Source organism: Cololabis saira, chromosome 10 (assembly GCF_033807715.1).
Source record: "Cololabis saira isolate AMF1-May2022 chromosome 10, fColSai1.1, whole genome shotgun sequence".
Lineage (NCBI taxonomy): Eukaryota > Metazoa > Chordata > Actinopteri > Beloniformes > Belonidae > Cololabis > Cololabis saira.
In genome coordinates, this window is record NC_084596.1 from 37,351,571 (window position 1) to 37,377,050 (window position 25,480).

At 41.7% G+C, this 25,480-nt stretch overlaps 1 protein-coding gene across 1 annotated transcript; it reads left to right on the top strand.

Annotated features, from left to right (window-relative positions):
• Positions 1-1,906: 1,906 nt before the first annotated feature.
• Positions 1,907-17,840, top strand: LOC133452064 (cysteine-rich secretory protein LCCL domain-containing 1-like). The gene is made up of 15 exons (XM_061731259.1): positions 1,907-2,161; positions 2,674-2,979; positions 10,653-10,771; positions 12,802-12,934; positions 13,225-13,340; positions 13,434-13,534; positions 14,309-14,476; positions 14,560-14,620; positions 14,712-14,778; positions 14,870-15,000; positions 15,114-15,157; positions 15,252-15,324; positions 15,822-15,891; positions 16,514-16,647; positions 16,823-17,840. Exons 2-15 carry the CDS (start codon positions 2,713-2,715, stop codon positions 16,872-16,874), a joined length of 1,536 nt encoding a protein of 511 aa, XP_061587243.1. The 5' UTR covers positions 1,907-2,161; positions 2,674-2,712; the 3' UTR covers positions 16,875-17,840.
• The last annotated feature ends 7,640 nt before the right edge of the window (positions 17,841-25,480 follow it).

Genomic DNA, 25,480 nt, shown 5'->3' on the forward strand with positions numbered 1-25,480 from the left:
TTTTGAACACGTCCAGGTTTGTTTTGAACAGAATTAGTCTCTTTGCACGTTGCAATGATGTAGCTTACTGCGGGGGTGGCTGTGGATTAGTGGAGTTGTCCTCCGACTGGAAGTCTGGCAGACAAATCCCTGTCACACCTACACAGTCAAATACACATCTCATCATTTATGTTTTTGCAGAAGCCACATGCAGAGTCTCAGGCTTTAGTGCTTGTAGGTTAACAGCCAGACAGCTGGCCTTCTTGGCGAGGATTTAGTTGGGTACAGACTAGTGATGGTTGCTACTGGTAACATGCATCATTGCTCAGCTCAAAAGTTGCGCAATAATGAATAGCAGGTTGAATCCTGAAACGCTCCTTTGTATCCAAAAGGGGGCAGTGGATGCAAATAAAAGTTCATGCAGACCATTGAAGTTGAAAATATCTTTTTATAAGTGATGTGGTAAAATTACTAAAATCGTATCAAGTGTAAATAGTGATGATTGATGAGAGAGCACTAAACTTAAATCAAGAACTTAAATAAAGGAGTTACAGTACTCTCGGGCCCATGCAGGGCTGAAATCCTGTGTTTCAGAATCAGCACTCAACTCAAGCCTGATCAGAGTTTTGATGGTTTACACTGGCTTCATAACTTCATTGTGACCAAAATGAAGAGTGTAAAAGAAAGCCAGTCCTCTTTTGTTCTGATGGACCGTCAGAACAGAGGATGTTGGAGCAGGAGAGGTAAAGAGGGGCAGGAAAAAACAACAAAAGGACAAGCAGCCACAGACCGCATACTTTCATATAAGTGCTTGTGTGTTGAGGCAGATGAATCAGTGCTTTGTGGTTGTGTTGCAGGGGAAATACGGGCCACCCTGCCAGCGGCTGCAGCAGTCCTTGCACGCAGTAGATTTACCCTCGTAACAAGGAGTACACCGAGCTGACGCACGCATTGTTTGTGTGCATTTTGGGGAAAGAGTTCCCACAGTTTTGTCCCTGTTTTTGGGGTGATCACTTCATAGACATGCATGATCTATGCAAAAAAATAGTTACCAGAAGGGTAAAAAATGAAAAATAAAAATAAAAATCACCAGTTAACGCGCTTGTTTCCCTGTAAAGGCTGATTTATGGTTCCGCGTTACACCGACGCAAGGCATACGGCGTAGGCTACGCCGTACGCTACGGCGTAGGTTTGCGTCGATTTAACGCTGAACCATAATTTAGTTTTAAGGAATAAATCAATCGAAACATTAAAATTTGCATTTCGCCCATCTATCCACAGGGTTGCAAGTTTACCTTAACGTCACTTTTGAGGCGCACACTGCAAAAACTCAAAATCTTAACAAGAATATTTGTCTTATTTCTAGTTAAAATGTCTAATTGTTAGTCAAAAAAATCTCATTACACTTAAAACAAGACTACAACAATTTTCACCTGTTTCAAGTAGATTTTCTCTTAAAATAAGTAGAAAAATCTGCCAGTGGAACAAGATGTTTTTGCTTGTATGAGAAATAAATCTTATTATTTCAAGTGAAAATTTACTTGAAACAGGTGAAAATTGTCAAATAAGTTATTTTTCTGGTAATGACTCTTGTTTAAAGTGTAATGAGATTTTTTGACAAAAAATGAGACATTTTAACTAGAAATAAGAAAAATATTCCTGGTAAGATTTGGAGTTTTCATCAAATACAACAAAATCCTGGAGTCCCAACTGGCCCCTGCCAACCTGTGTGTGTGTGTGTGTGTGTGTGTGTGTGTGTGTGTGTGTGTGTGTGTGTGTGTGTGTGTGTGTGTGTGTGTGTGTGTGTGTGTGTGTGTGTGTGTGTGTGTGTGTGTGTGTGTGTGAGGAGAGGCGTGGTCCCTCGCGTTGCGCGATGCTAAGCGCAAATTTGGCATATAAGCGCAAAAAGAGCTGCTGCGTTTTGCCTGCTGCTGCGCAGAGAGAGAGCTGAGGAATTCAACAGGTCCCTACAGACACCGGGAATCGCTCCCTGTCCTCCAGGGTGGATGTACAGCAACCTGAAACACAGCCAGCTGCCTGAGCGCGTTTTGTGTGATGGATGGATTTAAATGCTCTCGCAGTTGGCAAACCATCACAGCACAGTGATCTCTAGGCGGCTCAACACCAGGAATAATTATACGAGGAAGATATCTTCATCACTGTCTGCAGGAGAACATTAGAGGTAACTTTTCTTTGCAATTTGTGAGTATGGTAAGAGTCTTCCTGCCTCTGACATTACTATTTATTAATTTTGTTCAAAAGCTGCAGTTCAACTCCTATATAACTTAACCTCTGTTTGTTTGTCTGAAGATAAAGTACAGTAAGAATTCATTGCACTTAAAGTGTGAAAGTTCAGTTTACACTGGTCCTCTGTTTGCAGGGATGCACTGACCTGCAGATGCACTCAGCCTGCTGAGAGCAGTATTACGTTTACTGTTTGAAGTGCAGAAGCCAGTAATTAAAGCAGTAATAAACTGAAACAGAGGATAAATTCAGGGTCTGGTGGGACTATGCTTTTGACAATGCTCTGGGCTTGAAGGAAGGTTATTACTATGATGTAAATGCTAATATTTATTGTGGACTAATGTTGAGTTTTTTATGCTTTATTCTGTTAGAAGTCTGGAGAAACATAAAAATAGCATGACTTTAGACACAAACTCTTCTATCTTAACATCCCGTCGGTCTATTCTGCAGGCGAAGGGCATTCCTGACAGAGCCGGTCTTTCCTCCATCATGAAGCGGCCTCTACCTTTCCCCGGCTGGGCTAGAGCAGTGGGCTTGTGTCTGTGCTTGACCCACACAGTCCTGCCCATGGTTCTCACAAACTCCACCCGGCTTCAGTCCATCCTGGACAAGTACAGGAATAAGGATGAGGAGTGGTGGAAAGAGCGGTCGAGGGGGAAGAGGGCCATCAGCGACGGAGACATGCACCTCATCCTGGACCTTCACAACAAGCTGCGGGGTCAGGTCCATCCTCCTGCCTCCAACATGGAGTACATGGTGAGTACCGATGACGCACGCGTCTGTCATGCACTACTTTTGCAAAATCAGGTGACGCTGGCACACGTCTTCTCACAACTGCTACACTTTGAGGTCATAATTGGAGACAAACACGTAGGTGAAGAGCCATAAATACATTTGTGGTTCCAGATAGTTTGCTTTGACTTGTTTGCTCAACCTGGTCCAGCTTTAACAAGTTTTACCTGCCAAGCTTTGTTCGTGTAAGCATGCTGAAGTGGCGCGCATGACGTCTTAGGAAAACAGTGAAGCATTGAAGGAGTCATTACTATAACCTTTCCGAAGCCAAAAACCACTTTACCCAATCATTAGCATGTCTGAATGACTTCTCTCCACAATGGAAGAGTAGGGGGGGATCAGCACATCGTGAACTTATTCAGGTATATTAGTTTGTACGGTCAGGGGTCAGAAAAAGCCTCTCTTCTGCATATCACTTTGAAGCAAAACTTCCAGAAGCACACTGCATTCTGTGACTGCTCCCCAGACCTCAGGAGCTATTTCCTGTTCTGGGAGTGATGCTGACATCTGGTTTCACGGTGCGGTTGCTCACATATATGTGTCCAGGTCTGAGCAGTCAGTCTTATGCTTACTTTCTCCTGCAGGTTAGCCGGTCCATTTACTGGGGGTCATTAATCACAAACTGACAGTGGATTTTATCATTCAGTTTTAGTTTTAATTTTATACATTTTAGTTAGTTGAAACAGTTTACATATTGTATTTCCTGTGAGGCAGGTTATATGAATTCACTGAAGGATTACACGAAAATACTTTATTAGAAAATATGAAGAGAATAAATCACAATTTTAGAGAATCTTCATGAATCTTGCAGAAACTTCTTCAGTGTCGTAAAAAAATCTTTTTGTATGAATATAGATGTTTTTCTAATTCATTTAATTATTTTTTTGAATACAAGACATAGGCTACTTTGTAAAGAAAATCTTGAAGAACAGTGCTGTCATTGGATGCACCGACCAGTCTGGGCCCCTTTATTTCAGCCCATTTTTAAGTATTATTTAGAAATAAAGTGCTGAATTAAGGATTTTTATTTATTTATTTTTTTGGTTAATATGCTTCTTTGGAAATAATGTTAGAATGGTTGGCTACTTAATGAAATTAACATCGGTAAGATATTTCAAAGATAGATTAGTTAGATTATTGAAATCAGAAGACACTATATGGATGAAAAGAAAGGGTAATAAATGATCCGTCAGTGCTAACTAAGTTATCAGGGTGATCTGTAATGTACTTGTACTTGAGTTCAATTGATTTCAATGTCGGGACTGTAACTGGGGTACAACCAGTCTGCTCTAGTTATCAAAACAAAAGTGTTAAGAAAATCAAGTTTTTTAATGAAAAAAAAAACTATGGAATTCATAGAGGGAACATTTTATTTTATTTAAGCGCTCCTATAATTTTTACAGTCTTTACGAAAGGCCTGTGACATGTTTTGTTCAAAATAACAAAGAGATACTGTTAAAAAGAAAAAGAGGGCCCCTCTTCAACTTGTCTTTACAGCTTTGTTGGGAGCAGCTGCTTTTAGTTAGCCACTCAGCGTGACTCCACCCCTCCTCTTCCCCTAGGTGTGAAGTTTTAAAGCTGACTTTTCTTTAGGACCCTTCCCTCAAACACAGAAGAACCAATGGCTGTTGAGTATCGGTTACTCGGGGACTAGAGCTGGGACATCCGCAACTTTCACTTCCACAAAAAAACACTCAAAGATCCTGAACTCTTACCTGTTTTATGGAGATGAATTCATAATTCACATGTTATACCAATTCTGGGTATTCTGAGAGGATGGACAATGCAGTTGATCTCTTTCCATTTTCAAAATTCAAACAAAACAAGAGTTTAATGTCGTCTTTTGATTAAGGTGCCAACTTAACATCCAAAAGACAAACAAGGATGTTTGCAGATGTGGTGCTAGATAGCCAATAGTCTGTCTGAGTGTCTTTTGCGCTGTAACTTTAGATCTACTACTTGTTACGCAGCATTAGATTGGAAGTTCTGTAACACTGTAAGTCTGAGTTATGCCTTTCAAAATCAACTTTAAAAAAAAAGAATAAATCTAATTCCCTGTGGTTTATGAGCTGGGCTGATCCTGGATGTTGTTATCTGCAACCATGGCAACCAAAAGATGAAGGTCCTGCATGCCCTTCCCTCGAATTGAAATATCTAACCAACGTATCCCTCCAGGATATATTTAAGGTGGACCTTTTGTGTCCAAATAATTATCTAAAACATATTGGGGCAAGGTTGTCACCATTTTACAATGTTGTAAACAAATTATCCAAGTTGGCAATAGTAACAAAGGGAGGTAAATCAGTGAGGGACTGACTGATTGGTCAGTCGCTGTTACAAACCCACTTAAAGGAAACAAAGCATGGTGTAAAGTAGGGAGAAGAAAAAGATGAGGAGACTGGATAATTCCTGTCAAAGCTTCGTGAGTACGCTGTGAATCTAAATGACTGAATTACATATTTTCAGAAATTGACTGCCCAAAACAAAGTGACAGTATTATGTTAGATTGGAGTATTTGCTCATTAACAGGAGAGCTTTGAATAAGACAAAGTAAGTATGGAAAATGAATAAATGAAATGTATGCCTGTCAGTGCTGAATACTCAGGTAAGTACAGTTAAAGTAACTCGTGGTCTCTTTCATGCAATCCATGTGAGTGTTATGCTGATCAAATATGCGAAAATTCAAATCTGAATGTATAATATTAGTCAGAGAACATGCATCTCTATGGCATTAGACACAGGGTGTAACGCTGAGGTTTTTTCTGAGAGGAAAGTGCTTCCTGAGCTCTGTTAGTCAAAGAAAGAAAGAAAGAAAGAAAGAAAGAAAGAAAGAAAGAAAGAAAGAAAGAAAGAAAGAAAGACAGGGCTTCTGTCTGGATCGCACCAGCCCCTACATTCTGTCTTCCCTCCTCCTGGCCCGTGTCCAGCTCTCACCCCCACAGTGTTGTCCTGCCCTCTACCTTAACTACCCCACCCAGCCGCCCCCTCTTCCTGCCCTGCCTTCCTTTACTCCATCATTCCATTTCTCATGAGCTGACTCTTTTTCCCACTGCCTTGTCCGTTGGCTTTGCTTGAGCCTTCCCCTCCATCCTTTCACCCTCAAACTCTTCTCTTTCTCCATCCATCTCGGTTCACTCAAACCCAAGCCAGTGTTGTTTTATATTTGATCCTCCACGCAACTCATTTCGGGTGCCACTGCGGTGAATCTATTTTAAACACGTCGTGCCTCGCCGTTTGAAGTGTGAAGCGCCGTGGTACAAATGTATGTTATGTACACTAATCTAATGTTTCTTCTGCAAGGGATACTATCACTGATGATAATGATGTGGTAACCCAGGGGACTGATGAGTGCCAAGTATTCAGTTTTCAGACTGCAGGACTTGCAGGCTGCACCTTTTTGAATCCCTACTTTCATTCAAAAGCTGTTACATGAGTGTTTTTTTATCTGGCAACCTAAAGTACAGTAATTCTTACTCAGCGGATCTTCGTGAGAATCAGAGACTTATACACCTTCCTTCAAAAACAGTCACCGAACACATTCCAGGTTGAATTACTATTGTTTACTTTGATACTTTGAAATAAAAAAAAAACATATTTAGTTGTTTTCTTCTGCCTTTTGGGTTCATCCTCAGTTTACCACTAAAAAAAATGCACGTCTAGCAGCTTTGTAGCAGAGGTGGTCCTGGCAGATAACTAGAAGCAGTCTGTGTTTTGGAGACTTAATGCGCTAAGGAATGTAAAAGGGGATAGATCGTTGTTACCTTGACCCTTCTCCCAAGGCTGTTGGCCAGTCGATCATCCCCTCCGCTGAATAACTGAGGGGAAGACTGACGCAAACTGAAGAAAATAATGAGATCAGAGGTCGTCTGCAATCTGTCTGTGTTGTGAAAGCTTTCTTAGTTTTTATGTAAGCGCTAGTGGCACGTGGGCTGTGCAGGTGGGCAGTATCACCTTGTGAGTCAGGCGAGGAATTCAGTGTGTTTTTAGCAAGTGAGGTGAAGAATTCAAAAGCAGTGTTTGAGATGTTTCATTCCTACACCTCCAATACCTCCCTTTATCTCCTCTCACCTGGCCATTTTATTGGGCCTGAGTTTCAGAAGGTTATAGAACTCAGCAGGACTTAGAAAAACTTGTCCATGCTTTCATCTTCAGTAGACTGGACTACTGTAATGCTGTTTTCACGGGTCTCCCTAAAAAAATCCATCAAACAGCTGCAGTTAGTTCAGATCAGAACGCTGCTGCCCGAGTCTTCACTAACATCAAGAGAGACGACCATATAACTCCAGTTCTTAGATCTTTACACTGGTTTCCTGTCTGTCACAGAATAGATAACAATTCTGCTTTTGGTTGATACACTGTTGGAATTATTGTAAATAAGCAGTAAGTTATCATGCTCGCTATTAACAGAACGTATGATAATTTGCTTACGCCTGTGACACACTGATAAAACAATGCTGTGTTAAGTGATTAAAAAGTGCTGCATAAGAAGTTTCCTGATTGTCAGCATAAAGCAGAAATCTGCAGAGAAGAGGAAACTTCTTGTTACTAAACAAGAACAATCTATACCTTTCCACTGACCGCGACCACTCCCTTTCCCCCTCCCTTTAGGGGTGCAGTCAGCTATGTAATCTAGGGCATACCCAGAGTGAATAAAAGCAAAGGAAGCAGCAGAGACAAATTAGAGTAGGTTGGAGATTTTACACGTCTCGACTGCTCTCCTTCCGCAAGCCATTTAATTGTGTTGTGTCTCTTTTGTCTCCAGAAAGTTTGATGATACCAATGTTAAGGGTTTGAACCTAACATACATGGTTGCCAAAATATATCTCTGTACCCAGAGTTAGAGTCAAACAGGTGAGGCAGCGTTCAGCTTTTATGCTCCCGACCTCTGGAACAAACTCCCAGAATGCATCAGAGCTGCTGAAAATCTGTCAGACGCTACTCTGCTTCAGCACACCGTGATACAAGTAGCTGTGTCATCAACAGAGTTGTGCAGACCTTGATGACAAGCTAATGAGGGCCGTTAATTAGAATCAGGTGTGTTGAAGTCAAGGTTGGAACCTTTTTATTTACTGGTGCATTTCAGTAATCTACCACAATGCACTACAACTTTTATTTCTTGCATTCATTGGTTTTATTCTTTTTAACTTATATCTGCCATTACTTCTGCTATTAAACTATTTCACTTCTTTTTTTTTTACATGTTTCTATATTTGGGTAGTCCATGTAAATTATATTACACAATAAACATTTTTTTAAAGGGTTCGACAAAATACCCCGTTTTATATTTTACCACACACACACACAAAAAACAAAAAAAAACAAGTAAAATAAATAAGGACACAAAACTTAACATAACAAACACCCCAAAACACACACGCTGCAAAATACATAATTATAAACAGGTCCCAAAATAAGTACCAATTACCAATCAAACTCTGACTGAAGACAATAATAATAGGAAAAATAAAGTAATAAAATAAAATACAGGACACACAAAACAAAAAAATAAATAAATAAATAAAAAAAAAAAAAAAATAAGATAAATAAATAATAGCGCTGAAATTGGTTGATGTCCCTCCCACCCCAGCCACTAACGTTATCTGGTTGTATTAAAGGTTCACAGGAGTCGATTGAACGCAAGAGTTGACCAAATGGTTAGCTGTTAAAGTTCAGAACATACGCAGTTCAATTTCTAAAATTAAATTAAGATTCTGAAGGAAATCTCAACTTGCTACTTTTTAATAGGAGGGGACCAGTAATATCTCTATCATTTTTACGTGTGATGGAGGAAAAAAACTGTTGCCATGACAATCTTGCTAATATAAGACTTGTTGTAATGTGCTCACGTTGGAGCATCCTGCTTTGTGTTTTGCTTTGGGCATTCACATCAACTGCAGCCATGAACTGAGCAGTGATGGATGAATGTTGTGGCTGTTAGTAGTTCACATGGAAACAGAAAAATGCAGTGCAAAATGGCAAACGAGAAGTAGTTCTACTGGTATACGTACAGCTGGATTGTAGCCAACAAACTTAGGAGTCAAAATGTCAGTTTTCCAGTCTGTCCTGAACAGTAAGCCACACCAGAATGAATAACCAATTGTGTTGGTGTTTCACCAAACATATGGAAGGCATTATGGGGGTCCCCATTAAGCATTATCCTATTAGTTTGGATGTGATAAGTGATATTTGATAGGAGTAATGCAGTTAAATTGCATGCCAACAGCAGAGCACACAACTATTATTTTTACTTCCCAGCAGTGTCAACAGTACATTAACTTTGCTGAAACATTTAAATTGCCCTTAAGCATGACCTACCTTTCTGTTTTGTTCAAAACAAGACACGTGTGAGTTGTTTTCAGGTATTTTGGCTTCACTTCAGCAGTTTTTGTTTGCTTCTTATATTTACCATGACATTAATCTCCCAAACAGAGACTCCCTGTGTTAGTCGTTCTGTTTTGTTGCCCTTTTTTGTTTTGTTATGTGACCAGAACTTACTGGAAACAAGCTATGAAATGACCACAGTGAATAGTTGCACAAAGCTGCAAGCTGATGTGGTGGTCTCTCAGCTATGTGTCTGCATGTAAGAGAGCAAATGTGTGAGATGAAGAGGAGAGGCCTAGTTCTGACTATAGCGTGTCAAAATCGCAGCAGGCATGCGTACGACCACTACGCGTTCATGTAAAGAGCAGGTTCACTTTACCTCAAGTGTGCATAGTTACTTTCCAGTAGGTTTTCAGTAGAATTTATGTCCTTGAAGAAAATGATGTGACATCTGAACAAACAGGAATGAGTAGTAATGGTACAGTTCCCAGTGTCCCAGATCAACCGTCTACCTACGAGGGGGGACACATACTACCTTGCATTAGGGATGGGCGGTATGGACTAAAAAATGTATCACGATAATTTCTGGCATTTATCCCGATAACGATAAAAATTACGATAAAAAAAATACCAATTCAACTCCATCTTTGTAACTATAAATCTATCACCACATTCAGTCTTTGGAGCCCCCAAAACACTGCTCTAAAAGATACTAAATGCTACTAAACCACACCAATGGGAATTTATCTTTCTTTCTTTCTTTCTTTCTTTCTGGCTCATTTCCTTCCTTCCTTCCTTCCTTCCTTCCTTCCTTCCTTCCTTCCTTCCTTCCTTCCTTCCTTCCTTCCTTCCTTCCTTCCTTCCCTCCCTCCCTCCCTCCCTCCCTCCCTCCCTCCCTCCCTTCCTTCCTTCCTTCCTTCCTTCCTTCCTTCCTTCCTTCCTTCCTTCCTTCCTTCCTTCCTTCACGTACGTTGTGCGTCGATTTAACGCAGAACCATAAATCAGCTTTACACAAAAATGTCATCAACGGAAATGTATCATTTTTACCGCGAGATGACAGATTCTTACCGTGGGGAATTTTTTGGACGGTATATTGTGAACGGTAAAATATCGCCCATCCCTACCTTGCATCATAAAATCCAAATGCTGGGCCATTACCCTCGTTGAGCATGACAGTCCACCCAAGTTCATCTTTCCAGAAATCTAATAACTTGTCATCCAAGAACCTTTGTCCTGCTCATATGTGTGTGTGTGTGTGTGTGTGTGTGTGTGTGTGTGTGTGTGTGTGTGTGTGTGTGTGTGTCTGTGGTCCTCAGGTATGGGATTACGAGTTGGAGAGGAGCGCGGAGCACTGGGCACACACCTGCCGATGGGAACACGGGCCAAGCCACATGCTGACACAAATAGGCCAAAACCTTGGCACGCACTGGGGGAGGTGTGTATGAACAAGCTGATGAATTATGTTTTAAACGGGTTGGTTCAGGTAAAGCAATAATAACGCATTTAGACGACCTCATTTTAACACTGATACGAAGGTTATTGCCCTCAAAGGAAGCGAATGTGTATTTCGATTCCAAATCCACTTTCCATCGATGATGATCATTGATGACTGCCGACCTGTCCACGGTGCAGCCCTGCCTTTCGCCTGAAGGGGGGCAGGGATACGCTCCAGCAGACCTCTGTGTTACCCCAAATAGGAGTAAGTGGGGGGAGATTTTAGTCGATTATGAGTAATTTTAATATTCTTGTCAACATAAACTTAGACGCTGCAGTCAATGTCTTTCTCTTTACATCCCACTCAGCTTACCCACGTGCCCTAAATGGAGAGATATTATGACCTTTTTCATAAGCTGACACAGTTCCCTTTGGTCTTAAAATGTATGTGCTGTGTTTTGGTAAAAAAAAAACACAGAGAAACCGTACAAAAGCTTTCTTTTCAACCATGCCTTCACAGACTGGTTCATGTCAACTAGTTTAAGGGTGGAGTCATTACTCAGCTCCACCTTCCCTTTTCTGTGGAATGTGCCTCTTTTTCTGTTATACAGCTTTGCATTACCAGTTTCCCAAGTGTGACATGATGTGATGTTGCATGGAGATAGAGATGGGGAGGCTGGATGACTCTGATCTGGCCCTGAATTTACAACGATGCAGCCAAACACACCTAGGTTATATTCATATGTTATATTCGTTATTTGCATATACAGTAGTATATGAATTTTGGAAAAAAAGCAAAACAACTTTTTTTAGTTTGAAAATTAACAAAAAAAACTATACTGTAACTGTCCAAGGTGATGAACAAGTTTTGCAGCTTTGCAGTTCTGCTCAGTTTCACAGAGCACTCTGACATTTTATATACAAAATAATGCACAATTAGGGTCTGGCTGGCTGACATGAGGGTGAAATAGCTTAATAAAAGAGTTAGGCAATGTTTGTCTTCTCACAGGAAGCTTCGCCTCACCTTACACAAAGACTGGTGAAGTGTGAAACTGCGCCTGTAAATCAAAACAATCTACATGTGCTACAAGTAAACGTCAAAGATGTCAAGCTAATCTTTTACTTATCTTTTACCCTGTGTGAACAGCTTGTTAACACTAAAGCAGGGATTAAAAATATTGGAGATATTATGCTTGATATGCATTCAAACTAATGCTGTGAATATTAAGATCACGAGTAAGCTTCAGAATAAGGATAGAAATACCTACAGTACATACATATACATATACTTTTGGAAACAACCGGTACCCTTCATCTGAGAAAATAGCCCATTTCATTCATGCACAAAATGTTTTCCCCGCTAAACCAAATCAGTTATTTATCTTATCTGAAATTGAAGCTACATAAAGGAACGTTGAGCAATCTTTACTTTGAGGGTCTCCATACAGGCATGGAGGATAAGCCTGTAGGAGTCCAAGATTTACTCTTGTTTCAGCCTTGTGTGCAGGATATACTACAGGTTACAGGCTACTGTTTTTGCCAACAGGAGGTGCAAGACTCTTGACGTAATTAAATATATCTTAAAATGAAGTTGACCCTTTACGCAAAATAAATGTGCCTATATTGTACTAACACGACACTCAAACTGTAGTGTCAAAGCTGGACTGAAGTTAGGAAAAACAATGCTCTTCTGCTTGTGTATTGAAGACAAACACTTATTGTATCACTGTTTTACCACCCTTCTGATGTAGATTTGTCCTCTTGGTAAAAAAAAAACAAAACAAGAACCATTGTTTTCCAGAAACATTTATTAATAACTTATATCTTTTTTTTAATCTTTGTGACTTGGTTGAAAGCACAGTTTAACACAATTCATAACAGGATCCAAAGTTTTTGTAGCTCTTCTGAAAGTCTCTCTGACAAAATGTCTTGATCATGAAAATTTCAACAATGCAGTTTTTGCAGCTTTTTGGCAATGCTCAAAAAATTGTAAGAAACACTGAAAGAATAATTTGATGCCCTCATTGTTAGGGACCGGCCCCCAACCTACCATGTGCAGGCTTGGTATGATGAGGTGAAGTATTACAGCTATCCATACTCCCAGGAATGCAATCCACACTGCCCATTCAGATGTTCAGGACCAGTCTGCACTCACTACACGCAGGTAAGGCACATCATGTGACTGTTTTCAAAGGTCAAATAAGTACCTGCGATGAGTGTTAGCAACTCTAAGATTACATTTTCAATATCTTAAAATGTTTTTGCAGTACAGTTAATGCAATGTCTAAGAGGAAACCCAACACCCAAAATCTGTCTAAAAGGCATGTGCTTTGTTTTGAGATGGTGTTTTCCTTGGTTATGGCTTATAAATCCAACATGGACTGCTGCCTTTTTAGAACATATTTGCTGTTCATGCTTAACATTTGTCTATCTGGTCGTGTGTTTGTGTTTTAGTTGGTGTGGGCAACTAGTAATCGTATCGGCTGTGCCATCAATGTGTGTTACAACATGAACGTATGGGGAATGATCTGGGCCAAAGCCGTCTATCTGGTCTGCAACTACTCCCCACCGTAGGTTTTCAGCAGTGACAACTATTAAACTGACATAGAGACAGTTGTGAAACAGTCAATTTTGTCATTATGATTTTCTCTTTTTTTTTTTAGGGGAAACTGGTGGGGGCATGCGCCATATAAATATGGAACCCCATGTTCTGCCTGTCCGGCCAGCTATGCCGGCGGCTGTAGGGATAACTTATGCTATAAAGGTACGTTTGGGCCAGACCTTAAGCCAAAAGTGCTCTTTAAAACATTTCCACGTAAAATGTGCTGATTTCAAACAAAAATCAAGACCTTTCTACTAGGGCTGGGCGATATATCAAGATTTTAATATATATCGATATATTTTCAAACGCGATATGGTATGAGACAATATCGTTTATATCGATTTTTTTTTTTTTTAAAGATTTTTTTTTTAATGATTTTGATATAGCTTATTTTGTGACAAATTGATTTGAATGTTTTATTTGAGATTTGCACAAATGTTTTGTTATTTGCACAACTGTCAACCTCAGTGGAAAAGTCTGCCTGTTACTGTCTACATTGTATTAATGGCACAGTGTATTTTAATTGAATTGTTATGCAGGAAAGGGATATTTGTTTTATTTTATTCAAGAAACATTTTGATTCTATATATGCAGGAAGTTTATTTTTATTTAATTTGTTTTATACATTTTGATATTGTGCAGACCTCTGTTAATAAAGGTACCTGTGTGACATTTGGCACGAGGCTTTGGATTAAAACTGACTGTTTTTTTAAGGGTTTGCCTCAGAAAAAAATGAAGCTAACAGAGATGCTATGCTATAATGCTTTGGGGGAAACCCCAATTATGGCACAGAAAAATATCGGTATATATCGAGTATCGCCATTCAGCTAGAAAATATCAAGATATAACTTTTGGTCCATATCGCCCAGCTCTACTTTCAATAAATCAAAGCTCCAGAATTGATCACATAACGTTATCTGCTTTCCTTTTTCTTAGAGGGGGGTGTTGAGCCCCGTACAGCTCCTGAGATCGAGGAGAGCAACTTCATTGAGCCTGAACCAGACCCGGTGAGGGACAGAGAGCCCCAGCCCAGGGCCCAGACACCAGATCCACCGCCCAGTGAAAACCACGACAGAAACCAAGTTGTCAGCACAGAGCAGATGTGTAGGGTTTTTAACATGCAGTATGCACATTCAGAGATAATTGAAATGATTATGAGAACCACCTTATGTTTGTTGCTACTTCAGGCCAACAGCTTGACTGTGACACCAAGCTGAGGGATCAGTGCAAGGGGACGACCTGTAACAGGTACATGCTGATTGAACGGACGACCAAACTCAGACTACTGTGTGTGCATGTTGGAAAAGAACCGCATCAACGCTGTGGTTTCTATCCGTAGATATGAGTGTCCACCGGGTTGCCTTGGAAGAGCAGGCAGAGTAGTTGGGACCGGATACTATGACATGGTGAATGATCAGTTTCAACAATCAGGGTATTTATAACAGGTGATAGTACACTGTATGAACATTCATCTTCTGCTTTTGGCTAATCCTTCAGCAATCCAGCGTGTGTGGAGCTGGATTACATTCTGGAGTCATTGACAACGATGGAGGATGGTTGGACGTGACCCGACTTGGCAGAAAGCAACTCTTTGCCAAATCATACAAGAATGGCATCCAGTCCGTTGGGTAAGAAAAACTTTGTAAATAATAATTTAATGAAGTATTTAATTAAGGGTTTCAGATTTATAGAGGATTTATTTATATGTATCATTCCTCTGTGGTTTCATTGAATTTTGCAGGAAAAATAGAAGTGCAAATTCCTTCAAAGTAGAGACAGTGCCTGGTAAGAAGAAACCCATTAAAGTTAAAGTTCCCCTGAACTGTAAGGAAATACAGTGAGATCATTGCTGATGTGCTTTGTTTCCTCTGTCTCCCAGTAAAAGCAGTAACATGTGACACCACCGTGGCAGTTTTCTGTCCTTTCAAGAAACCCGTTCGACACTGTCCAAGGTAACGTTTTAAGCTGAAACTGCTGGATTCCAGCGACTACTTGATGCAAAATCTGTCAAACTCATAATCATTATGAGGTATTCCCAAGTTTGCTGGAGTTTCTTTCACTTTACAACTCTCAGTCAGATTGTGTGGAAGTATGTAAGAAAATACTCGTTCTGTAAACATTGTTTTAAGTGTCCTTCAATACAGCTGGGTGATCTTTTCATAATAATGGTGACCACAAAATAATCCCTAAGCTTCATATGACCTTTAGGTTGGCAAATTACCACTTTATTACTTTATTACATTGCAAGAGATCATTGTGGCAATGTGCGTCTAAATATAGGAAAACGAAAAGCAATGGAGAAATTAAAAGCCCAAGTTAGGGGAAAGAAATTAACTTTTTAAATGCTTTTTTAATTTACAGGTTTAAATTTCATCTATTTTTTTCCATATGGAAAGAATGTGTAGTACCAAAAAAAATGATTTCATGCAAGACTGTGCTCTTTTTCCAGGTTTTATTGTCCCAGGAATTGTCTGAACAACAGTCAAGGTCGAGTCATTGGAACAAAATATTACTCAGACGTAAGTGTTTATTTATTTATTCATTTTTTATATGTTTATTTGACAGGGACAAATGCATTTCTAAATGATAAAAAAAGTAGATGACATGCGTAGCAGAAGGTAATTTCGAATCTCTGTCCCTGATTAGGCTTCAAAATTAAAGAAATTAAACATGGTATTGAATTTAAAAATTGCACGGCCAGTAAATTAAATGAATACCATAAAAGGTCGGTCTTCAACAATGACAGAAGTCAGCATAGCAGCCCAGAAAATAAACATTCATCACATTTTAGGCTTGAGGTGGAAGTGTGCAAATTTGTCAAGTTTGCATCATTGTAGACAGCTGTCTTCAGTCACAGTTAAGAGTCATTATATATAGTTAAAAAAAAGGATTTTACACATATTTGATATGACAAATCTGCATTAAGTACCAGTAAACTGATATTGTACACTTATTTTTCCAGCAGTGTAATTCTTCTTATGAAAACACTAACAATTAACCTGTGAACTACCGATTACACTTAAACATGCTGTCAAACAGCTGTGTTAGCATTTTTCCTTTTTCCTTTGTACATAACTGGGAACTCATTTCTGGTTCTTTTATGCAGGATTTCATGTTACAAGTCTGACCTGTGTTTTCCAGAAATCCAGTATCTGCAGAGCAGCCGTTCACGCAGGAGTGATCCAAAATGAGTCAGGAGGTTACCTGGACGTGATGCCACTGGACAAAAGGCAGCGGTACAGTGGCTGTTACCAGAACGGCATTACCTCAGACAGGTAACACTTCAGCTGATTCCAGATCGTTGACATGATATATATAGAAGCTCAGAATCTCTGTGCACGCTTATTGATAATTATTGTGTTTCAGTGCTAAATCCAATATGGATACATACGGTACATGTGTAACACACCTGCACATCCAAATGTCCTTCTTCTGTTCTTTCGTTTCCAGCCTAGTGAGCCCCACAGGAGGAAAAGCCTTCAGAGTTTTTGCAGTCATCTGAGAAAACATCCTCAAAAGACAAAGTGCCACCTCACACCTAACTAGCCCACCCATTATGATAACTGAATCCTATAATTATGTTCATTTCTCCAGTAAATACTCCAAAAATTTAACATGCTTTCATGTGGTGACGAGACAGTCCAGGAAGAGTGTAGCAAAGCAAATTAGGTGAATTTGGTCATATATATCTGGTGCTTTTTAGCAGAAATAACATTGTGAAGTCATCTTTGTTTACACTCTAACCTTTAATTTTAGATGGTCAAGGTGAAAGTGTGACATCCATGTGTCTCACACATCATTTCTATGTAGAGATACATAGTAGTTTTTAAAAAGGAAGTGTAAATGGCACTAGGCCATAAAATATACAAAAATGAAGTGCACGCTTTTATTCAATCACATCATTACAATCAGAAATATGGAAAACACAAGAATAAAATAGTTTTTTCCTCCAAGCATACAAATGCTGAAAATATCATTTTCCCTGATCATTACTCATCACCATATTGGCGTTATATTTTCAGCTCAACGCTAAAGAGGGATGAATCAAATCACAGGAGCAAAAATCTCTCTAATACCAGAAATATTATTTATTTCTCATTCCTATGATAAAAGGTTCCCATGTTCTGTGTGTCTGGTTAAAGCAATAAAATGCACATTGTATATTTTTGTACATATTAATGTTGTAAATAATGATGAAAATGCTTGCTGCTGTTACCTTTTATTTTTAATGCATTTTGCCAAATGTACAAAATGTAGTTTATGGGAAAATGACTTGTGCATGCAAAAACATATAGTCTTTATTTTTAAAATGAAATTCACCATCATGTTACTACATCCATATGTTTGTACAAATAGTGTGTAACATATTTCTTTTTAGTGGATACTGAATTTGGTTGATATGTTAATATCATAGGACCCTGGCTGGCCAGGTTTGTGCATGGCAGAATCATGATTAAAATACATAAAACTAAAGCATGTACTGGTAATTCTTTGTGACGTTTTTCATGACAATACAGATTCTCGCCTGTAAGACCTGTGATCTAAACATTTCTTCTTAGGATCTATGTCAGTCAAAAAGAACAACCCCAAACCATTAGGTCATGACTGCAAGGAGACCAGTCCAGAACCGGTTCCCTCTTCTTCCTCTGTCAGTCCTTTCAACCAAATGTGGTTTTGCATTGTTTTTTATTTTAAATGCATTAAAAAAGTAACCTTGAAGTCAGCATATGTTGCTCTAAAATGTCACTGTACATCACAGAAGTCTAAATTACATTTGAAGCACTGGTACAGCTGCATACCATCGCCTGACATGACTCTATACATGTTCTTTTTCAGCAATGATACATTACATGGAGGTTTTTGAACTGAAATTGGTCCAGATTAGATTTATCTTTTTCTTACCAATTGGCTGAAACTTTTTAAAATTACATAATTTTTTAATATAATTTGACCGAAACACAGAAATGAATGCATATTAACATATGACATGGAATTGACAAGAAAAAAAACAACAAAAATTTTAGTTTATTGTTGTTTGCAATAAGATAATAAAAGGTTGGAATCCCCTCCTTGAACCGCCACCTTACTGTGGTGGAGGGGTTTGTGTTGCCCGTGTGATCCTAGGAGCTATTTTGTCTGGGGCATTACGCCCCTGGTAGGGTCTCCCATGGCAAACAGGTCCTAGGTGACGGGCCAGACTAAGAGCGGTTCACAAACTTGACATGGAAAAGAAGAAATCAAGGACCGTTACGTCGCCCGGATGGGCGTCACCGGGGCCCCTCCCTGGAGCCAGGCCTGGGGTTGAGGCTCGAAGGCTGGTGGAAGGCCTGGTGGCCGGGTCTTTGCCCATGGGACCCGGCCGGGCTCAGCCCGAAATGGCGACGTGGCCTGCCTTCCCGTAGGCCCACCACACGCAGGAAGGACCGTGAGAGGCCGGTGCCATGTGGACTGCGTGGCGGGGTGCCCCGACGACCCAATCCCTGGACCAAAACCCTCTCAGTAGGGACATGGAATGTCACCTCGCTGGGGGGGAAGGAGCCAGAGCTTGTGCGTGAGGTTGAGAGATACCGGCTGGAGATAGTCGGGCTCACCTCCACACATAGCTTGGGCTCTGGAACCCAGCTCCTTGAAAGGGGCTGGACCCTCCACTACTCTGAAGTTACCCAGGGTGAGAGGCGGCGAGCTGGTGTGGAGCTTGTTTACAGCCCCTCAGCTCAGTCGCAATGTGTTGGAGTTTACGAGAGGGTTGCTTCCCTGCGCCTTCAGGTCGGGAAAAGGTCTCTCACTGTTGTTTGTGCCTACGGGCCGAACAGCAGTGTGGAGTACCTGGCCTTCTTGGAATCCCTGAGAGGGGTACTGGATAGTGCTCCAACTGGGGACTCCATTGTTCTACTGGGGGACTTCAACGCTCACGTGGGCAATGACAGTGATACCTGGAGAGCTGTGATTGGGAGGAACGGCCTCCCCGATCTGAACCCGAGCGGTGCTTTGTTGTTGGACTTCTGTGCTAGCCACGGTTTGTCCATAACGAACACCATGTTCAACCATAGCGGCAGCTCGAAGTTGTGGACACAAGGTCTCCGGTGTCTGTCGTGGTGGCAATCCTAGAACTGGGAGGAGTTCGGTGAGGCCATGGAAGAAGACTTTTGGCTGGCCTCGAGGAAATTCTGGCGGACCGTTCGGCGCCTCAGAAGGGGGAAGCAGTACTCTGCCGGCACCATTTACGGTGCGGGTGGGGAGCTGTTGACCTCGACTGGGGACATAATCGGACAGTGGAAAGAATACTTTGAGGATCTCCTCAATCCGACTGACATGCCTTCCACTGAGGAAGCAGAGAGTGGGGACTCTGGGGCGTGCTCGTCCATCACCCAAGCCAAGGTCACTGAGGTGGTTCGTAAGCTCCTCAATGGCAGGGCCCTGGATGAGATTGAGATTTGCCCTGAGTACCTCAAGTCTCTGGATGTCGTAGGGCTGTCTTGGTTGACACGCCTCTGCGACATTGCATGGAGGAAGGGGACAGTGCCGCTGGAGTGGCAAACTGGGGTGGTGGTCCCTCTTTTTAAAAAGGGGGACCGGAGAGTGTGTTCCAACTATAGGGGGATCACACTTCTCAGCCTCCCCGGGAAAGTCTACGCCAGGGTACTGGAGGGGAGAATATGGCCGATAGTTAAACCTCGGATTCAGGAGGAACAATGCGGTTTTCGTCCCGGTCATGGAACACTGGACCAGCTCTACACCCTCCGCAGGGTGCTTGAGGGTTAATGGGAATTTGCCCAAACAGTCTACATGTGCTTTGTGGATCTGGAGGAGGTATTTGACCGAGTCCCTCGTGCCATTCTGTGGGGGGCGCTCGGTGAGTATGGGGTCCGGTGCCCTCTATTAAGGGCTGTCCGGTCTCTGTATGATCGGAGCAGGAGTTTGGGTCTCATTGCCAGCAGTAGGTCAGACTTGTTCCCGGTGCATGTTGGACTCCAGCAGGGCTGCCCTTTGTCACCGGTCCTCCCATAATTTTTATGGACAGGATTTCTAGGCGTAGCCAGGGGCCGGAGGGGATCCGGTTTGGGAACCTCAGGATTTCATCTCTGCTTTTTGCGGATGATGTTGTTCTGTTGGCTTCATTGGACCGGGACCTTCAGCATGTGCTGGGGCGGTTTGAGGCCGAGTGCGACGCGGCAGGGATGAGAATCAGCATCTCCAAAACCGAGGCCATGGTTCTCCACCGGGAAAGGGTGGCGTGCCTTCTCCGGGTGGGTGGAGAAGTCCTGCCTCAGATGGAGGAGTTCAAGTATCTTGGGGTCTTGTTCACGAGTGTAAGATTGCCAGACGGATCGGTGCAGCGTCCGCAGTCATGCGGTCGGTGTACCGGACCGTCGTGGTGAAGAAGGAGCTGAGTAGAAAGGCGAAGCTCTCGATTTACCGGTCAATCTACGCCCCTACCCTCACCTATGGTCATGAACTTTGGGTAGTGACTGAAAGGACAAGATCGTAGATACAAGCGGCCAAGATGAGTTTCCTCCGCAGGGTGGCTGGACGCTCCCTTAGAGATAGGGTGAGGAGTCCGGTCACCCGGGAGGAGCTCAGGGTCGAGCCGCTGCTCCTTCACATTGAGAGGAGTCAGCTGAGGTGGCTTTGGCATCTGTATCGTCCTCCTGGACACCTCCCTAGGGAGGTGTTCCAGGCATGTCCCACCGGGAGGAGACCCCGGGGAAGACCCAGGACACGCTGGAGAGACTATGTCTCTCGGCTGGCCTGGGAACGCCTCGGAAGAGCTGGAGGAAGTGTCTGGGCTGAAGGAAGTCCGTGCATCTCTGCTGAGGCTGCTGCCCCCGCGACCCGGGAACGGATAAGCGGTGGAAAATGGATGGGTGGATGGAGGTTGGAATCAAATGATTTTTCATATTGTCCTATTATTTTCTGATTTGGAGTTATGATTTTTAAAGATTCAATTGAGTCTTTTCAGCCAACTCAAAATCGATGCTGGTGGTCCTGGTCCAAACAGGGTCTAATAATAATAATAATAATGACTTGGACTTATATAGCGCCTTTCAAGAAACCCAAGGTCACTTTACAGAAAACCAATAGGAAGTCTACAGAGAAGCAGCTGATTTTTCACTGGCCGGAGAGCACTGGAGGGCCAGGACCCTACGTGATTTATTACATTACCAAAGCCGAAACAGCATATCTGTAAAATGAGTCAGAAATCCCCTCAGAACAACAATGGGAAACGAACTTCAGTACATACAGACGATGATCCTGCCCCTAAAATTCTTGTGTGGAGTCCGCAATCAACTTCATGCAACTTTGCGCCTTCATGCAACATCCTGGTAGCCTCTTCCAACTTCTCTTGTATCTCAGCTGACGACCAGAGCAAGAAGACAATGTCTTTCCTCTTTTCTCCACTGCTGCTTCCATTTAGGTTCTGTGGTTCTACTCTTTGCTGTTGTGACTAAACTAAACTAACACTCACAGAGGGTGTTTAAATATGGCGGTTGGATCATCTTGGTTGGTTACAATAATCATGTCCCCTGCCCATGGCGTCGCGGTTCTTGCACCTGGGCCGGCAAGATTTGGGAGCCAGCGTAGCACCGGTTTTCTTGGCAGCAAGTTGGTGCTTTTGTCGTAGCAGGTGGTCGAAAAGTAAAAAAAAAACTGGTGCCAAGTCTGGCACTAGCACCAAACTTGTACGGGAACCGCTTTGGTCGAAAATCCCTTAATGATGCCTTTGGCAGTTGCTAAATCCCGTTAATCTTTAAGTTCAAGGCTTCTTTCTGCTCCTTAGTTTACGCACATATGGTTCAAGACATATAGCAGAATGATTGTACCATTTTTAACATCTGTCCATTCAAACTCAAGTTAGCCTGAAGATTCTGGACATCAAAATCTCTGCATCTCAAATTCAGCCACAGATGTAACTTTCAAGAGAACTTTTTGGAGAACTGTGTGTATTTCCAGGAACTGAGGGGAACTCGGAGGAAGAGAAAACTGCCGCTCAAGTCCAGGGAGGAGATCTTATCTAACAGCTACCCTTGTGCAGTTTGTTTCAAGTAACAGAAAAAGCATGTCAGAAAAAAAAGGCTCAACTGCCTTTTATCTAAGGTCCATTAAGAAAAAAAAATAAAGAAAGAAAGAAAGCAGTCTGACCTGCACTCAGTGTTCCAGGTTTCATCTTGCACGTTGTTTCCTGCGTTGGTCTTTATCATGTCGGGTTTTTGTTTAGAAAAAGATGTTTGATCTCAGCTCAGTGAGTTACGTGATGTAAATGCACTTATGCCCTCTCGTGTGCCAGCGGCCACATAAACAAAGACTTACTTTGTGTTCTCTCAAATCTCCCATGTTCCCAGGATGCTTTTCCTCTCCTTTCTTTGGACAGGCACAGATGTACTGAGGCTGAGGCTGAAAAGTCTTGCTCAGACAGCTTGTAACATATATAAAAAGCTGCACGCACACATAAATGTATATGATTACGCACTTTCAGAAAAGAAAAACATGCAAACTATTTCTGGTGCTCCGTGAAACTAAGTTATTCATGTTATAGAACAGGTACAACATGAGCAGTCAAAGTCCCGTCAGCCTGCATGAAGTAGGCAAGAAGCTGATTTCTTCCTTAATGTACAGCAGACCTATGTCACATAAAGAAACCATAAGCCAAGAGGAAATTGTGTGAAATGGGCTTGGGCCAAGTTTCCAAGAGAATAGCAGCAAGCATCGAAGACCTGTTAAAATTCACAGGACCCTGATGTAGAGGTGGCCGCTGGCACAGGACCCCTGTGAACTGCTCCGGTCAGATGCCCAGGCTCGGTCACCGAAAACATTCCCATTCATGAGCTTCATCTGCCAGAAAGGCAGCTGATGGAGTTTAGACAGCTATCCACCACATTTTTACATGAGAGTTCAAGATTCTGGTTCCTCCTATAAATTCTGTTTTCAATCTCAGTGTCATCTGTTGGGTTTGTCTTGTCCTTTTTGTCTGGCTGTCTCATGATTCTTTGTCTCTCTTCATCATTGGCACATTGTGTTTCATTTGTGGCACCTGTTTGTCCTGAGTCCATATATACATAGGCCTTTGCCTCGTCTTCTGGCTGCCACCTCGTTTGTCATGGTTTTTTGTGCAGACCACCAGGAATTATGTTATGGGTTTCCCTGGAACGGTGATGACATTTAACCAAACAGCCTGCACCAGCAACCTTCACGCACAATCAAAGGCTGCTAGCTGGGGCCACCCAGCGGACGGCCGGCTAGACGCCCTCTAGTTCATCGGCTTGTACATTAGGCAGCTGGCTCCTCCAGCTGAACCACCTTCAAGGGCTAACTTGGATCCTCGTTCTGTAGATTGACTAATTGGACATCAATCAATCAATCAAATTTTATTTATATAGCACCTTTCATGCAGGTACATGAAATACAAAGCGCTTTGACTTTTTTTTTTTATTTTTTTTTTAAAGATTTTTTTGGGCTCTAGTGGCCCTTTATTGAGATGCAGACTGGAAAGGGGTAGAGAGAGAGAACGGGGAAGACACGCAGCAAAGGTGCGCGGGCTGGATTCAAACCCGCGACCGCTGCAGGAGGAAGACTGTAGCCTCAGTATATGAGCTGCCGCTTAACCCACTGCGCCACCGAGCGGCCCCCGCTTTGACATTTTGACTGAAAAATAAGCGTAATAAACAAAAACAAAATAAAAACTGGGAGACCAAAAAAATAAGAACTGGGAGACAAATGCACACTGACATGCAGTATAGTTAATTAAAATGAAAAAAAAATTATAAAAGTTCAAGGATTAAGGCTAAAAAATAATCAGTCCACAACAATAAAATATAATAATAAAAACATTATAAGAAATAGATAAATAAATAAAACAGATACCTTTAAAAAATGTTAAATGTTAAAATGTTTTAACACTATAAAATTTGATGCTACATAAAAGCCAGACCAAAGAGATGAGTTTTTAGTCTACGTTTAAAAATGTCCACATTTCCAGCTCCTCTCAGATCCTCCGGCAGGCTGTTCCACAGTTTTGGAGCATAGTGGTTAAAAGCAGCATCACCAAATATTTTAGTTCTACTCTGTGGAACAGCTAAAAAGGAAGAGCCAGAGGATCTGAGGGGCCTTCCTGGTTCATAGAATAAAAAAAAGACATGTATCCAACAGCTACCAGATACCTTCAGCTGGACATCTACCTCAAATCCAGCTCTGCTGGTACTCAGCTCTCACCAAGGGCTCCTGGGTCCCTGAGTCATGAACTTCTTTTTTTAGTTAGGGTTAGGTCTTATTATACCTCTTGCCTCCCATTTGGGTCCATTTGACCCAATAAAACACAGACTACTTTCCTGACAAGATTTTACCAGGAATGAGCTAACATCTTTTAATAACTTTTGTAGAAACCAAGGTAGAAAGCTTTAGATGTACTGTTCGGAGTTCTGGGTTCCTTTGGATTGGTCCATGCTGAATGATTCAGTTAATCTCCCAAATACTTAACTGAGTCATCCTGCTTTACATCTGTATTTTTAGTCCCAACTGTTATTTCACAAAGCTTTAAATAAACAGGCCTTGAATAGATAATCCATACCGTTTTACTGTAAACCAGCATACGAGTCTTTTCATGGCCAGTGAATAAACGGTGCAGGTCGGTTTTCATGTAGGTATTACAGAATACCCCAGTGTTGCCCGTTTTAGCAATCAAGTCTTTTTTGATTGTGTGTGTTGGTCAAAAACGTCCATGGGACATAGCAATTATGGGGGCTTTTGAGATACGGTTGAAATTTGAACGCAGCTGGTCATGTCTCAAACTCACCAGGATGTGTGTGTAAATGTGTGTGTGTTTATGTCTGCATACACCTCTGAGGATAAATGTGTAACTGTGCATGAATAGAAGTGAAGCACTTTCTAAATATGACTCATGCAATCACTTGTGTTTTACGGCCCTGGTGTGCTGGCGGTTAACTCCTGGGCAGACACACACCATGCATGCGGGCTGACAATCACTGAGGCACAGGATGAAAAGTGGCGAGTACGTGTGTGTGAGAATGTGCGGTTTGACTACCTTCTCTCAACCCCTCCACCAATCATAGATTTAGATGATGTTATTATTTTAACATAGTAAGCAGCTGTGTT